This window comes from Hemitrygon akajei, chromosome 11, assembly GCF_048418815.1.
Source record: "Hemitrygon akajei chromosome 11, sHemAka1.3, whole genome shotgun sequence".
NCBI lineage: Eukaryota > Metazoa > Chordata > Chondrichthyes > Myliobatiformes > Dasyatidae > Hemitrygon > Hemitrygon akajei.
In genome coordinates this window covers 144949099-144965594 of record NC_133134.1, presented here as the reverse complement: position 1 = coordinate 144965594, position 16496 = coordinate 144949099, and the positions used below count along the sequence as shown (strand labels likewise).

The 16496-nt window shown below is 38.7% G+C and overlaps 1 protein-coding gene across 9 annotated transcripts in view; it reads left to right on the top strand.

Annotated features, from left to right (window-relative positions):
- The window catches only part of plagl2 (pleiomorphic adenoma gene-like 2), a 131860-nt gene that overhangs the window by 76495 nt on the left and 38869 nt on the right, over positions 1-16496 (top strand). For 4 of the 9 annotated variants that reach the window (XM_073061872.1, XM_073061871.1, XM_073061873.1 and 1 more), the window contains exons 2-3: positions 13205-13331; positions 13903-14144. In XM_073061872.1, the coding sequence (XP_072917973.1) occupies positions 14140-14144 (5 nt within the window). In that variant the 5' untranslated portion in view covers positions 13205-13331; positions 13903-14139. The remainder of the gene's footprint in view (positions 1-13204; positions 13332-13902; positions 14145-16496) is intronic. The other 5 variants (XM_073061875.1, XM_073061870.1, XM_073061874.1 and 2 more) reach the window with 3 other exon arrangements.

Here is a 16496-nt window from a genome sequence, read left to right as displayed (position 1 = left end):
GACTCATCCTGGAGGTTAACCTTTAGGGTATCCTGCACAGCGACTCCCAAGTCCCTTTGTATCTCTGCATTTTGAATTCTGTCCCCATCTAAATAATATTCTGTTCGTTTATTTCTTCCACTAAAGTGCATGACAACATTGTATTTCATTTGTCACTTCTTTACCCATTCCCCTAAACTATCTAATTCTCTCTGCAAGCTCTCTGTTTCCTCAACACTACCCGCTCCCTCACCTATATTTGTATCATCGGTAAATTTAGCCACAAATACATTAATCCCATAGTCCATATCATTGACATACATGGTAAAAAGCAGTGGTCCCAACACCGACTCTTGTGGAACTCCACTGGTAACCAGCAGCCAGCCAGAATAGGATCCCTTTATTCCCACTTTCTGTTTTCTGCTGATCAGCCAATGTTCCACCCATGCCAGTAACTCCTCTGTATTTTGCTGTAGGTTTTCAATGTTCTCTGTTCTTTATAACTTCCTAATCACTGATGTCAGGCTAACAGGCCAGTAGTTTCCTTTCTGCTGCCTCCCACTCTTCTTAAGTAGCAGAGTAACATTTGCAATTTTCCAGTCATCCAGTACAATGCCAGAATCTATTGATTCTTGAAAGATCATTGTTAATGCCTCAGTAATCTCTCCAGCTACATCCTTCAGAACCTGAGGGTGCTTTCCATCAGGTCCAGGAGATTTATCCACCCTCAGATCATTAAGCTTCCTGAGCACCTTTCAGTCATAATTTCCACTGCACCTACATCACTTCCCTGATACTCTTGAATGTCCCATATACTGCAGATGTCTTCCACTGTGAAGACTGATGCAAAATACATATTCAGTTCCTCTGCCATCTCTGCCTCTCTCATTACAATGTTATTTTCTATTGGTCCTATATCTACCCTCAACTCTCTTTTACCTTTTATATACTTTTAAAAAAAGCTTTTAGTATCTTCTTTGATATTAGTCACCAGCTTCCTTTCGTAATTCATCTTTCCCTTACTAATGACCCTTTTAGTTTCCTTCTGCAAGTTTTTAAAAGCTTCCCAATCCTCTGTCTTCCCACTAGCTTTGACTTCCTTGTATGCCCTCTCTTTTGCTTATACTTTGGCTTAACTTCACTTGTCAGCCACAGTAGTGTCCTTCCATTCGAAAATTTCTTATTTGGAATATATCTGTCTTGCACTTCCCTCATTTTTCACAGAAACTCCAGCCATTGCTGCTCTGCTGTCCTTCCTGCTAGTGTCACTTTCCACTCAGTTTTGGTCAGTTCCCCTTTGGCTTGGTTATAAATGAGTTCTTCATTTATCTTTGTATCTAAGCTTTTTGGAAACATTTGAATGTTAGCAATCTTATTAAGTTGGTACTTTTAAACTTGTCCAGTGCTGCAAGGTTTGATTGCTTCAGTAACTTGTGGATATGGACTCTCTTTCAGCTGTGGTTTAATGTCTAACGTCCTTAGTGCTGAACTTACTTTATTATTTGCGTGGTTTGATCGAGGCGCTTTGGTGCAGAACTGGATATGTAGCTGTGGTCTGCAACCATCGACACAGTGCTGAACTGAGTGACTCAGTGGCCATTGGCTTCTGGGCTGTCTTCACTCGCGGCAGTGACTCCTGACTGTGGACTCATTTTTGAGGATTCTGCAGTTTGATGTTTAATTTTTTTGTGTGTTATTTGGTTTTTTTTTTGGGGTGAAAGTTTCTTTTTTTCACACCTTTGGTCTTGTGTGAGGTTTTCCTTTAAGGAGTATGGTATTTCTTTGTTTTGTGGCTGCGTGCAAGAAGGTTCAAAGGTTCATTTATTATTGAAGTATACAACTCTGAATTTTTTCTTCTCCATTTGGCCCATGAAACCAAGAAAGAAAAGAGTGGTAGCATGATGATCGACCCCCAAATCACTCTTCCTGTGCAAAAAAAAAATGAACAAAACAGAACAGGCACATTGACCCTCAAATCCCCCTGCCTACACAAGAAAAACGAGAAAGATTTTGTAAAAAAATACAGAATATTAAAAAAAACTTTAAGACTGAAAAAAGTCTGTCGTCCAAAACACTCTTCCGAGCACAGCAACAGGCTCTGCCCTCTCCAGTACAGAGTGATCAAAAGACAGACAGCCGGTGCTCACCCTCTGCACTTGCCTCGATGCTTCATTCTCCTTCAGTGCTTCAGTTGGTGAAATGGAGTCAAACATCAGCTTGTGCCCATCCCGCAGTCTGCCCGCCATGAGGTTTTGCACATGCTGCCTCTGCTTCCCTGAATCCTCGGAGACTGCAGAGCGCTGGAGCATCCGGACAATCTCCAAATAGCAAACCACAGACTCCAACAGTTCCAGAATCACATCCAAGATGAAGAAACTAATGTAAAAGACAAATATGAAGTGAAATGTATGGTTTCATGATCTATCCAGAAGATGTTGAGCAAAGGAGCGTTATACGCAGGCACCATCTTGACCAGACGAATTTCAAGGTTGCATACTGCATACGATCTTTAATAAATGCACTTTAAACTTCAAATTCACATTTTCTGTTCAAGTTGACCAGCCAGTAATGTTTGCAGAGTCAAGTTTCATTTTCAAACTGAGACAGACATGTGGCTGGTTGCATCAGTCCAATTCGACATTAGGATTTACTTTTAAATGATGTAGGCATAATCCTGAATATCCAGTGTTTTACCCTTCTACTTTTCTTTGTTGATCTTTGTTCTTAAGCGTTGGCATAATCAGGTTTTCAGCATGGTAAATGTTTGAAAGATATTTGGTCACATCTGGTTAGTAACCGTGAGCCTGAACTAGGTCAGAGTTTTGTATAATTTATTCTGGGTTTTACAGAGGTTATCTTTCAGTGTCAGGATTTATCATTTGATCTGATAATGATAATCTGATCGGTAGCATTTTTATGTTTGAATATGTGCCCCTTTTTGATTCTTCAACTAAAATGTCAATAGATTGATCCTGATTCCATTAGCAGAATTTCAATCAGATTATCATACTCCACTAATGGCAGCCATACGTTTCATTGTGCCTCGGATGTACTCTGAAAGACAAAGCAATTACTCTCCTCTGAAAAGGCCACTAATCAACAATTACATCCTTTGATGCCCTGCTTTGATTGTCTTTTATGTTTCTTGAGTAGTTAAGTGCTGCTTATTTTGACTTATTATGTGCCAAACCAAGTTCCTGGTTGCTATTGACTTGACTGTTTGCATGGCTTGAGGGCCTTTGTTCTGGACTCAGTCCAGGCCATTTTACTCTATTGCCTTTGGCAGGAATTGGTATGCCAGAATAACATCTTTTTCACTTCCTTGTGATTGGTCAAAACTAGAATTATTGTTACTTGCCTTAAGATGAACAGGAATCTCACTCCACAAATTTGAATCTGTCCTGTATACTTACTGTGTCCTATTCCAGATTCCTTGCTTTCCCTTTGCTTTTTAAAAATTGGTTTTCATGAGATGAATAAGTACACAATTTCATTTTTTATAAATACTCCCTTTTCAATATTATGCCAACCTTCAATTTGTCACATCTCCGGTGACAGCATTCATGTATGAACTGGGTACAAAAAGAACATGTTAGGTTCCCCCCCCCCCCCCTGTAATATTTCTGTAAACAAAGAATTCTAGAATAACTAATCTGTAACCCGTGCATTCTCAGAGGGTGGTCTTGAAGTTATATCAACAAGTACTTGTGATTGCTTGGAAGCAAGCTTTACCTTCAGAAAAATTCACAACTTCGAAGGATTGAAAATCATAATTTGATAAGATGTTAAAAGCAGAGTGAAAATTGTTAACATCAATGAAAAAGATGATTTTTGCTTTGTTTGTAGTTTGGGCATGAGGATTTTATGTTACTATAATAACTGCTTGTCAGAGATGAACCCTTTACTTTGTTCCTCATTGATGTTCCTGTTTAAAATCAGTTTCTTGCATCTTTGGAGGAATTTTAGACCCTACAGGAAGTGATGTTGCTGCAGTAGCATAAGGAGTTTGATTTCAATTATGTAATTTCCTATGTCTTTCGTTTGCTCATCCAACTTCATGTGATTTTTATCTGGATTAATGGTGATTATTAATGCAATTGGATTTCTTTGCAGTTTGTGTGTGAGCAAAATGTTGATTGTTACCTGTGTTGTGGCTGATTTGAAGAATGTGTAACACAGCCTGAAAGTACTGCCAAATTATTGGTGTAGGGTATGTGTTGCCTTTGTGAATTTGCTTCTAGGTTCTGAGACTACTACAGTCTCTGAATGGCTGAATTCAAGGCATTAGCGTAGATAACTTAGCTGAAGAACTTGAAATGATGCATTAGATCAGTTAAGGTTTTGTTTCTAAGAATATGTTCTGGTTTGTGGAAGTGGGAACTGAACGTATGGTAGAAGGTTCAAACAGCATGAGAAAAATTAATCCTCCTACTAAGCAAAATGGAGGGCCAATAATTAACTTGCAATTAAAGGGCAAATAGTATAAACTTGTACAAAATCTGAAATATTCTGCTTTTGTTGTAGTTACAATATGAAAGGTAACATATGAGATTGTGATGTCTAATGAGGCCAAGAAAATGGAGGTATTTAAGCTCTTAACTGCATGATAACTTGCTCAAACAATCAGAGCTTCTTAGTCCAAATGAAGAATTGTAGTACAGTTTGTGAGGTAAACTGACAGTGTGATTGTCTAAAGAGCCCCTCATGAAATAGTTCAGTGACTATGCTGTTAACTGAAAGACTGAACAGTATTTCCAGCCTGAAATGTTGTTTTGTAAGTCGGTTGTGGTCTTCTGGTTACTCCAGAAGTTTGTACTAAGTTGTGGATTGTGGCACTTTTGCAATCATAAAATCAGGACCTTCTACAGATTATCAAATAGGCTTTTCTTTGTTGCCTGCTGCGATTGCAGGGTAACAATTCCAGGATTTAGTTCTGAATCAGTAATACTGATAAAAGGTAATTAAACTTCCATTTGTGTTCAGTGGTGTCAAAACTGCTCACATTGTGAGCAGTCCACTGTTCTTTAATGCTGATTGATGGCACCTGAAGTATAAATTTGTCTTCACGCTCTATTCAGGATACCTTCTGTATATAACATAATTCTAACAAGGGAATGAGATGATATGCTTTTGGTGTTGATGGATGGGAGTGGAATCTTGTTTGTGGCATTGTTTTCTGTGCTATTTTAACGAATAATCACATGAATGAGCAAAGATGGCACATTTCATAGATTCATATTTGAATTACAATATTTTCAGAATGACTTTGGGGAAGGAGAGAACAATCTAGATTAGAATGTCCAAATGTAGTGGATTTTGGTTCATTGGGCCTTCGATTAATTGGGCAAGTGCTTATTTGGGATAATGCTTAACAAAAAAAAATCCAGAAAATGATTCCCTTGGTTCATTTGGGACACTATGCTGCTTAATTGGGACAGGAAGCTGTGGCCAAGTAGTTTCTAACTAGCATCATTTATGTGCATTCGGGTGGCTGTTAGACACTACACCATGCTTAGAGCAAACAGATTTTAAATAGCATCAGTTGTATGTTTGTGTTCAAAAAGCAATGATTTTTGTCACTGACAGTTGACAAGAAATGCACAGTAAGACAATTCTGAACCGTAGTGCTCACTGCAGTTTCAAGCATTCAGGTTTGGAGATGCCAGTAATGTCCAGGAGTGAAAATGAAGCAATTTCATTACTTAAATAAGTTAGGAACTATGAAGAATTTGAAGGTATTGAAAATCATCTTGAATGTTACAATGAAAATGAGTATTTGAAATTCGTAACTATTGATGACACTCTAGGAAGAAAATCCACTCTTTACACTTGCTGTCTGTGCTGATTTTGTTCATTCATAATCAATCAAAAGAACACGGCAGCATACACTGGATGAATTCCCCGATGACTGTCAGGGGATAATACACAGTTTTATAGTATTATAGTCGTATTAGTAGTGCTCCAATATTTTTATGTATTTCATTTAAACACATAAATTGGTATTCTATTAAAAGGTAGTTTGTCTTTTTTTTATATATTTTGAAACTATTTCCATAAAACTTCAGCTAATTGGGGCAGCTGCTTAATTGGGCCAGAAGGTACTGGTCCTGATGTGTCCCAATTAGCCAGAATCCACTGTACTTCAGCATAGAGAGGGTCATTTTCAGCTTGGAACAAATAACTATGTGCTAAACTTTTCATTTTTGGACTTCTCAGTACACAAGTAATTAATGCATAAAGAGCTGCTGGCTGCCACACTTACAAACCAATGAGTGTACACTGACAAGTTTTGAACTGAGATTTGATTTGCTGACTACCAAAGAATCCAAGGTGTGTGTCTTCGGCTGGATAGTTCTGCCCATCGTACCTTGACTACTGATCTCTTCAAGAATTATCCCAATCATTTGCTTAATCTTCCCCCTCCCCATCAACTTCATACAAATGCTTTTCTTCTCGTGCCCCCAACCCCCCCCCCCCCCCCCCCACACACACACACACACAATCCTCTGTGCATTGTGGAGATCTTGGAGGAAAATCTTTTATAACTGTTTGTGTGACATATGCCAGTGATATTAAACCTGATTCAGAATCAAGTTTATTATCACCGGCATTTAATGTGAAATTTGTTAACTTAGCAGTAGGAGCAGCAGTTCAATGCAATATGTAATCTAGCAGAGAGAAAAGAAATGTTAATAACAAATAAAATCAAAATAATAATAACAAATAAGCAAGTAAATCAATTACAACATGAGTGAATCTGCTGATGCTGGAAATAAATAAAAACACAAAACGCTGGCAGAACTCAGCAGGCCAGACAGCATCTATGATGAAGGGTTTCTTATCTCCTGATGAAGGGTTTCGGCCCGAAGCGTCATCACTACCTCCTCCCATAGATGCTGTCTGGCCTGCTGAGTTCTGCCAGTATTTTCAGTTTTTAAGTAAATCAATTACGTGTATTGAATAGGTTTTTTAAAAAGTTCAAAAACAGAAATACTATATGTTTAAAAAAAATGTGAGGTAGTTTCCAAAGATTCAATGTCCAGTTAGGAATCGAATGGCAGAGGGGAAGAAGCTGTTCCTGAATCACTGAGTGTGTGCCTTCTAGCTTCTGTACCTCCTACCTGATGGTAACAGTGAGGAAAGGGCATGCCCTTGGTGTTGGGAGGTCCTTAACAATGGACGCTGCCTTTCTGAGACACCGTTCCTTGAAGATGTCCTGGGTACTTTGTAGGCTAGTATCCAAGATGGAGCTGACTAGATCTACAACCTTCTGCAGCTTCTTTCGGTCCTGTGCAGTAGCCCCTCCATACCAGATAGTGATGCAGCCTGTCAGAATGCTCTCCACGGTGCAACTATAGAAGTTTGTGAGTGTATTTATTGATAAGCCAAATCTCTTCAAACTTCTAATAAGGTATAGCTGTGCTCTTGCCTTCTTTATAACTACATCAATATGTTGGGACCAGGTTAGATCCTCAGAGATCTTGACACCCAGGAACTTGAAGCTGCTCACTTTCTCCACTCCTGATCCCTCATGAGGTAAGATGAGGGATCTATGAGGGATCCTTCATCTTACCCTTCCTGAAGTCCACAATCAACTCTTTCATCTTACTGACGTTGAGTGCCAGGTTGTTGCTGTGGCACCACTCCACTGGTTGGCATATCTCACTCCTGTACGCCCTCTCGTCACCACCTGAGATTCTGCCATGGTTGTATCGTCAGCAAATTTGTAGATGGTATTTGAGCTATGCCTAGCCGCACAAGTTATGTGTATATCGAGAGTGGAGCAGTGGGCTAAGCACACACCCCTGAGATGCATCAGTGTTGAACATCAGCGAGGGGGATATGTTATCACCAATCCATGCAGATTGTGGTCTTCCAGTTAGGAAGTCGAGGAATTGATTTGCAGAGGGGCTGGTTCTGCAACTCCTCAATCAGGATTGTGGGAATGATGGTATTAAATGCTGAGCTACAGTCGATGAACAGCATCCTGACATAGGTGTTTGTGTTGTCCAGATGTTCTAAAGCCATGTGGAGAGCCATTGAGATTGCATCTGCCGTTGACCTATTGTGGCGATAGGCAAATTGCAATGGGTCCAGTTCCTTGCTGAGGCAGGAGTTCAGTCTAGTTATGAAGAACTTCTCAGAACATTTCATCACTGTCGATATAAGTGCTGCCAGGTGACATTAGGATGCTGTTCATTCTGATGGTAACATGGCAGATCTCCTTGCCACTAGTGCAAGTCTGTGTGGTCGCGGGGCTGCAGAACCCACATGCTTACAGAACCAGTGCCCTGGCATCATTGACCTTAATTTGGAGTGGAAGCAAGTCTCCTTGACCACAAGATCATCCATGCTCAGACTCTTAGTGCAAAAAACACTTAAACTGAATGTATGACTGGCTTTTATGGAAATCTGAAATTGTATAATACTTGTACAGTGCCATTAATCATGTTGTAATGTGTTTTATATTTTAAAACATACTCAAACTATCTTGAATAATGCAGCATGTATATGTTGAAATACAGTATTTGGTGACTTAGAATTTGTGCTGAATTTGTTCACTGTTGACCTCCGAAATAAAGTTCTGCACAACGGTCTGGTGATCTGTCACAAATGCTTCCCCTTTTCCAAAAGGAAACATTTATTCATTTTAGAATATAATGCAGAACACAATAACTGATCAGCAAAGATAGTAATGTACCATTGCAGTAGATGAATTATCATAAATGCAAAAATAAAATTTTTCATGTTAATGCACTACATACACTTTGGAGAGCAAATAGTTATGCTGAACTACAAATGATATTTTGCCATTGAAATCTTGCTTGGATTAGACTGAACAGTGTCAGGTTTTCAGGATATTTCTGCTTTGATCTACTTTCCAGACAGAAATTCACATCAGCCAAAGTAATTTCAACTCATTACATTGAAGAAAAGTGTAAAGAGTCCTGCCTAGGAAGTCATGCTGAATCGTTGACAACATCCTTGAGATTTTTATATTGTACAGTTTAATGGAAATATTCTGCAATTTCTTCATCAAGTAATGATGGTGAACACCAATAGCTTTCCTGTTAATTCTATATGCAAATCTGGTCTAAATGCACTACATTCTTGCCAGTTTACAATGATCAACTGCCCATTTTGCTATGCCCGCTTTGCTTTTCAATTAGCATTTGAGTAATGTGCAAATACAATGAAGTAGTCTGATTTTTCAACTGGCTGAACGAGTTCTTTTGCTGAGCATACAACATGTAACAATTTGCAGATATTTTCATACACATATTTTCCAAATACTGTATACTATGACTGTAATCTCTCTGCCTTTCACAACTATTGCTGTGTATTAGCTGAAAACCAAGTGTTATATATGATACAATTGTGAATGTATGTGTATAGTTATTTGAAGGAGGATCTTGTATTTGTATACTGCCTTTCCCATAGTAAATGAGCCAGGAATTTCCACAGAGATGTCGTGCAAAGTTTAGCATTGAGAATATGGGATAGTGAGCTAGCTAAAGCTTATCCAAAAAAGATAGTTTCTAAAATAGTAAAGGAGAAAGTAGAGAAGGAGGGATTGACGAAGAGAATTTCTAACTCTGGGACATAAGTTAACTAAGGCATGATCATTGGTATCAGAATGAGGACATTGGGAATGAGCAGGTGGTCAGGTGCAGATGTACTTGATTTTTGTATGTTTAACCCGACTATGCATGTAGTTGTATCTTTTATGGGTGAACAGAGACCTTTAGTGAAATAACTTTTATCCTTATTACATCTGTTCAGTCTTTCTACCACCTAGTGGAGAAAATATATAATTAACACAAATGGAAAATGTATTCTGTGTACTTGGCACATCTTTAGGAAATGTCTTGAAAATATATATTTTGAAATTTAACAAGCCAAATGCGCTGTGAATGCCTTTTAAAATTTGGTTCGCAAATAGTTGTTCTGTGTGGAAAATTTTTAATATTGCTTTACTCCTTAAAACTGACTTATTTGAAATTAACTTATTGATCAAAATAATTTCAGAAGTGATTCATTGAAATTCCAAATGACTTGAACTTCATCCATTGGTGCTCATCATTGAACAGTAATATCTTTTGTTAATAGTATTGAATATCTGTATTTGTGGGAAGAGGTGTAATGTAGTTGAATCTTCTTAACTTAAGACTCTCCATTATGAACAAATTCCTGCTCTTTTGAGTTCAGTTAGTTACCTCATCATAAATTGAAACCACTAATGAACACAGCAGTTTATTGGTGTATGTACAAAAGTAACATTAGAGAGCAGATTGAATGTATCCTGCAAATATTTGGAGTAATTCTGAATGCTTTGTGGTGACATTCAGCTCAACTCCAACCCCATCATTTCCCCCCTTACAGATGAGGGAACTCACTGTCTCATCCTTGCCCACAATCATGCAGCAACAAGGCCTCAAATGGTGTACTGCAGAAGTTTTGATCCTTTGGTGCCTGAACGGCCATTGATCCTGGGTAAGGCTTGGAACTAGCAGATGGCATGAAGGTTGATCACGTTGTAAATAGTGCAGAAGGTTGTTGACTGTTACAACAGAATATAGACAGGAGAAGTGGTAGGTAGTGTTAAATCTGGGAAAATGTGAAGTGACAAACTTTGGAAAATTCAGCTTGAAGGCAGTAAAAGGTTAAATGGCAATATTCTTAGTGTGGAGGAGCAGAGGGATTTTGGGGTCAAGTTCATAGATCCCTCAAAGTTGTGTTGCAAATTGATGGGCTGATTAATAAAGCATGTGGTGCACTGCCTTTTTGTTAGTTAGGGGGAATTGAGTTCAAGAGCCACGATGTAATGTTGCAGCTCTATAAAACTCTGGTTAGACCACACTGAAATGGGGAGAGAGAGAGAGAGCCTGTGGTATGTTGAATTACTGGGTGAACGAGTAGTCTTTAGGGTATTGCAAGTCTGTGACTTCATTGATGCTTTGCTGCACACTTGAATGCTTAGTGTGGGGTGCCGATGCTTTTTTCTTGCTGGTGGGGGAGGGAGGATTGTTGCTTTGCTGCTAACATGTGGGAGGGGGGAGCTGGGGAGGTGCTTTGGGGTTCTAATATGTAATTGTTATTCATTCTTTGGGGCACTCTTTTTTTTGTCTGGTTGTGAAGAAAAAGAATTTCAGGATGTATATTGTCTGTATTTCTCTGACATTAAATGTACTTTTGAAACTTGGATTATTGTGCAAACACGAGGAAATCTGCAGATGCTGGAAATCCAAGCAACACACACAAAACGCTGGTGGAAAGCAGCAGGTCAGGCAGCGTCTATAGGGAGAAGCGCTGTCGATGTTTTGGGCGGAGACCCTTCGTCCTGTTACTTGGATTATTGTGCTTGGTTCTGCTCGCTTCATTATTGGAACAAAGTGGACGATTTAGTGAGGGTGCAGAGGAGATATATGAGGCTGTTGCCGGGATTAGAGAACATCTTTTAAGAAGAAGGTTGAGCGAGGTAGGTCTTTTATCTTTGGAGCAACTTAATATGAGAGGTGACTTGATAAAGGTGTGTAAGATTGAGCGGCATGGATAGAGTGGACACACAGCACCTTTTACCCAGGATGATGAGTGGGAGGAAAGTTTAAGAGAGGTGTCAGAGGTTTTTTTAAAAGAGTTGTAACTGTAAAAGAAAGCCGGGGGTAGAGGCTAATATAATAGGGGCATGTAAAAGACTCTTAGATAAGCATGGACATAAGAAAAATATAGGTTTATGGGTTTTGTAGATGGGAACAATTATACTGATCATAGGGTAGGTTTTTAAGAGGTTGGCTCAACATAGAGCCTGTACTGTGCTGTACTGTTCTATGTTTTATGACTAATTATGTAAAAATTATCTGCTAATACTTAAGCATTGAAAATCCATTAAATCAATTTTAATAGAGTAAATACATTTTTTTAAAAAATTGTTAATCAAAAGTAAAATAAAAGCTGACGGACCTGTTCCAAAACAAGAGAAAATCTGCAGATGCTGCAAATCCAAGCAACACAAATTGCTGGAGGAACTCAGCAGGCCAGGCAGCATCTGTAGAAATGAATAGGCAGTCGACACTTTGGGCTGAGACCCTTTGGCAGGACCTGTTCCCGTGCTGTATGACTAGGACTCTTTTTTTTCTTAAAGAAAAGAGCTTACTTTAATTTCTAGCTGTGAAGTCCTATTCAGATAAATGGGGATTCTGGTCCCCATGAGGTATGGGTTGTTGGGTGTGAGATTTCAGGGGCAGATTTCCCAAGATGATGCTGAGGAATCCCAACGTGTGTTCCAGCTCCACCAGTACCCTCCATTTGGCAAATATCATTCAGTTCATCCTGGCCAGAAGCCAATGAATGCTGGAGGGATTTGACCCAGTGTATCCATTAATGATTTTGAATCTTACTGTTTGCATTTTCCCAATTAAATGCTGCCTATTAGCTATTAGCCGCACCACACATTGTTCTTATTAATGTAGTAATTTGATTTAAGCTGCTAATGGTGATCCATTGTGCTCCATTGAACAAAATGTTCCATTTCGTGAAAACTGTATTTGTCAGGCTAACATAGTAACAAAGTAATTTTGCATTGTAGGGGAATTAAGGATTATGAGAAAAAGGCAGGTAGGTGGAGATGAGTCCATGGCCAGATCAGCCATGATCTTACTGAATGCCGGAGCAGGCTTGATGGGCCAGATGGCCTGTAACAAAATCACTGGTCACTGCATGGAAGAAAATTGTTCTTTGTGTCAAGTCCAAACAACTCTCATATCAGCAATCAAGTCCTATACTCCCCTGACTCTGATCCGTAGTATTAAAAGTTCTCTCCTTTAAAGTGCTCATTCAGATCTCCCTTGAATGCTACAGTAGGATTTACTTGTACTTAATTTTATAAGTTTCCATTGAAACAAGTTGTAGATATTGGTCACTGGTGATTATCCTTGCATTTGAAAAAAGTTCACTGAATAATGACAGGTAATTCTTTACAAATGGTCATACTTGAAATTAATTAATTATGGAGATCTGAATCCTTTGTGACAACGGAAACCATTTGGCAAGTTTGTTCTTTCCCTTCCAGAAATCTTTCTTGGTAATAAGGGTATATAAAAACTTTGAAATTTAGCCGTTTGGTTCAGACTGTGTCATTAAAGTTATAGCTGCTTTTCTTCATTAAAGAATGCTGCTTACTGAAATTAATGTGATGCTTCTTATTTGATTTGTTTTTTTTATGCAGGTCCGTAAAGATGTACAGCAACACTTTCTGGTCTCCTCCAACAAGAATTGTTGGAACTGGCTGAAAAGGGATTGTTTGTGTAGAACTGGAAGAGACTAATGCACATGTGGAACAAATCATGCCAAAGGTAAATCTGTTACTGTTCTAGATGTTCTTTATAGAGTACATGGTGGAATTGAAGAAAATGAAGTTAATTTTTAGCAGTGGTATGATCTCATGATGACCTAGAATTCAGAAATCCCAGTAGTTACAGGTTTTTTGATGGTACAAGTCTGCCAGTAAGATAAATGGATTGGTACACGTACAATAATGAACATTTGCCTCTTAGAGTTGCCTAACTGGTGACGGCATTTCCAGTGAGTGTGAATCTCAGGGCAGTATATGGTGACATATACGTAATTAGAAAATAAATTTACCTTGAACTTTGGTACCTCTACTATTATCAATCTGCTCTTCAGCTGAGATAAAGTAGAAGTCCCGTTGGGCGATCTTTGACCGCCTGACAGTACTTCCATTCAGGGGTGATCCTGTTTTGTTTTATTTTATCAAATGTGTTCATTTTGAGAATGTTGTTTATTTCTTCCACACCATTAAAAAGAAATTGAAAGGCCAAACCAAGTGAAATTGGGTGTAGAGCATAGGATGTTTAATTGCTTTGTGCGAGGCAGATTGAAATCTCTGTGTTTTACCCTGTGCAGGTTTCGTTGGGCCAGGCGTCTCCTGTGACAGAGAGAAGGTGTGCAGTTGCTTCCCAGGTCTCTGCTGATTCCATTTATCAGTGGTTGTTCAGAAGTGTAGAGCTGTGGCCTGCCCCACATTCTCTGCCTTTTTAGGTAGATAATAAGTGCAGGTCAAATATTTACCACAGAGTTATGACTGAGAACGGGATAAATTTGCAGGGGTGAATTTGAACCACTGTCCTTCATGACGTCTCCATGCTGTAAGTTTTACTGTTATCCTCTCACAGTCACTTATCCTAACAATATTTTGTCAGCTTAAGGACACTGGAACACTGGAAGCTTTACATTTAAAGGCACAGATCCAGCTAAAGTGAGGATTGTGGTCAGTACATTTCCACCACCTCTTTCAGATCGTATGTAACATTTTTTGGAAAAACACTTGAGGATAAGGTACCATGATACCATGTTGTATTCAATATTCAGTCATCATAGGTACAACCACTGTAGGTATGACTTGAAGCATTCCTTTTTAAACACAACAGCCATCTATTGAGCAAAAGTTCTGCAGCAATGCTCGAGTAAGAGCTCAGGAGCAAAGTAATAAGAGAAAGATTTCAATTTTTATAGCATCTTTGAGGTTCCTATGATATCCCCTGGTCATTCATACTTACAAATAAATCTTTTAACACACACAGTTGGAGGAGATGTTAGCGGTTAGTGTGTGCTTAGTTGTCACCAAAAACTTGATAATCAGAAAATCTGCTTGCAGTAATCATGGAAAAAAAATTGGCCAGGGCACAGTGAAGAACAATTCTACTATGGAAAAGTGCTATGGGATTGTTTGCATCTGCTCAAGAGGGCAGTTAAGTCCTGCTATTAAATATCTTATCCTAAAGCTGGTGCTTCCAACAGTATAGCACAGTTTCAGTGTTGCTGTGAAGTATCTGACTGAATATTGTGCTCAAAGCACTGTGGTGTGAACCTGCATCCTTCTGGGATGAGAGTCATGGCTCACATGTATCATGGATTAGTAAAATGTAATGGAGTCCAGCATGGTGGAATTGTTAATGATCTTTAACTGGGCCAAGAAATGTTGTACCAGATGAAAGGATGTGTTAATCTAAGATCTTTATTTGTGATCTGTTTGTTAATAAAATTCAAGACCTTGAGGCAGAGGATCAGGGATGAATTTAAATTTAGCAAATGCAAGTAAGTGCTTTTAGTTTCTTAAGTTTAGTTTTGGGAAATGGTAATTGTATGCTCTCTGGTGGGTATTTTTTTTCTGGGGAGACAGTTTTTTTTTGTAGACACACTAGACTTTTCAAGCACAGTTCTGTGCCTTGGTCTTGCAAAATCTGTAACTGCTTTGTTACTGTCAAAGGACAGATTAGATTTTCATGAGACTTTCTACTTCATTGATGTATTGATTCTTCACCACATATTATGAGGATCCCAGATCTCTCTTTTCCTGACGGACACAGGAGGGTGGATGCGCTGGCAACAGAAGTTTTACTGTAATTACTTTGTTACTGTCAAAGGGTAGGTCAGCTTTCTGTGGTCTGGCTCCGAAGTTTCAGCTACAAAAGTTGCCATGTAATTGAGAAGACCCAGCAAACTGCTAGTATTTAGATCATGTCTTTAAGCACGAAATAAAAATGAAGAATTCTTTTATTGGTTACCATGCTAAAATGCTGCTGTGTTGTGCTGCTCACTGGCAGCTTGTAAGTTCTGTTTGTACCATTGCATATTCAAGATTCAATCTTGTTTAATGTCATTTCCTGTACGCAAGTGTACAATAGTGGTTCTTAGCATCTTCCTGTGATAATGTGAACTTTTCATCGAAGCTAGGCCAGTTTATTTGACAGCTCTTAACTGGATATTATTTCATCTGATATGAGTCACAGCTCTGCTACTTTTACCAAGGCAACAGATCTGATTAATATCATTCTTTAAAAATTCTACATCGATTCATGCAGTGCCTTTTGAAATAGTAAAATACCCCATAGTATTTCATTCATTGGAGCTAAGTTCATTTGTTATATTTGGAGATTTTGGAGATGATAACGAAAAGTTTGATTAAACAGCTAGGTGTGGAAAAAGTGAACTAGAGGATGAAAGAGTGATAGAGTGAATACTTTGGTTAAGGTAACTAAAAGGGTGAAACATTAAAATAAATGTAATAAATAAGCCATGGCTGAAGGAAAGCAGAGGGCTGTGTGTGACTGATTTGGGTTAGAATATGGACTGTATAATACAGGCCCTTTGCCCACAATGTTGTGCTTATCCTTTAACTTACACTAAGATTAATCTAATCATTCCCTCCCACATAGTCCTTCGTTTCTCTTTCATCCATGTGCCTATCTAAGAGTCTCTTAAATATCCCTAATGGATAAAAGCATAGAAAGCCTACAGCACAATACAGGCCCTTCAGCCCACAGAGCTGTGCCGAACATGTCCTAACCTCAGGAATGACCTAGGGTTACTCATAGCCCACTATCTTTCTGAGCTCCATGTACCTATCATATCTGCTTCCACCTCCATCGCCGGGAGCCCATTCCATGCAATCACCACTCTCTGTGTAAAAATCAAAAAAACAAAAAAATAAAAATAAA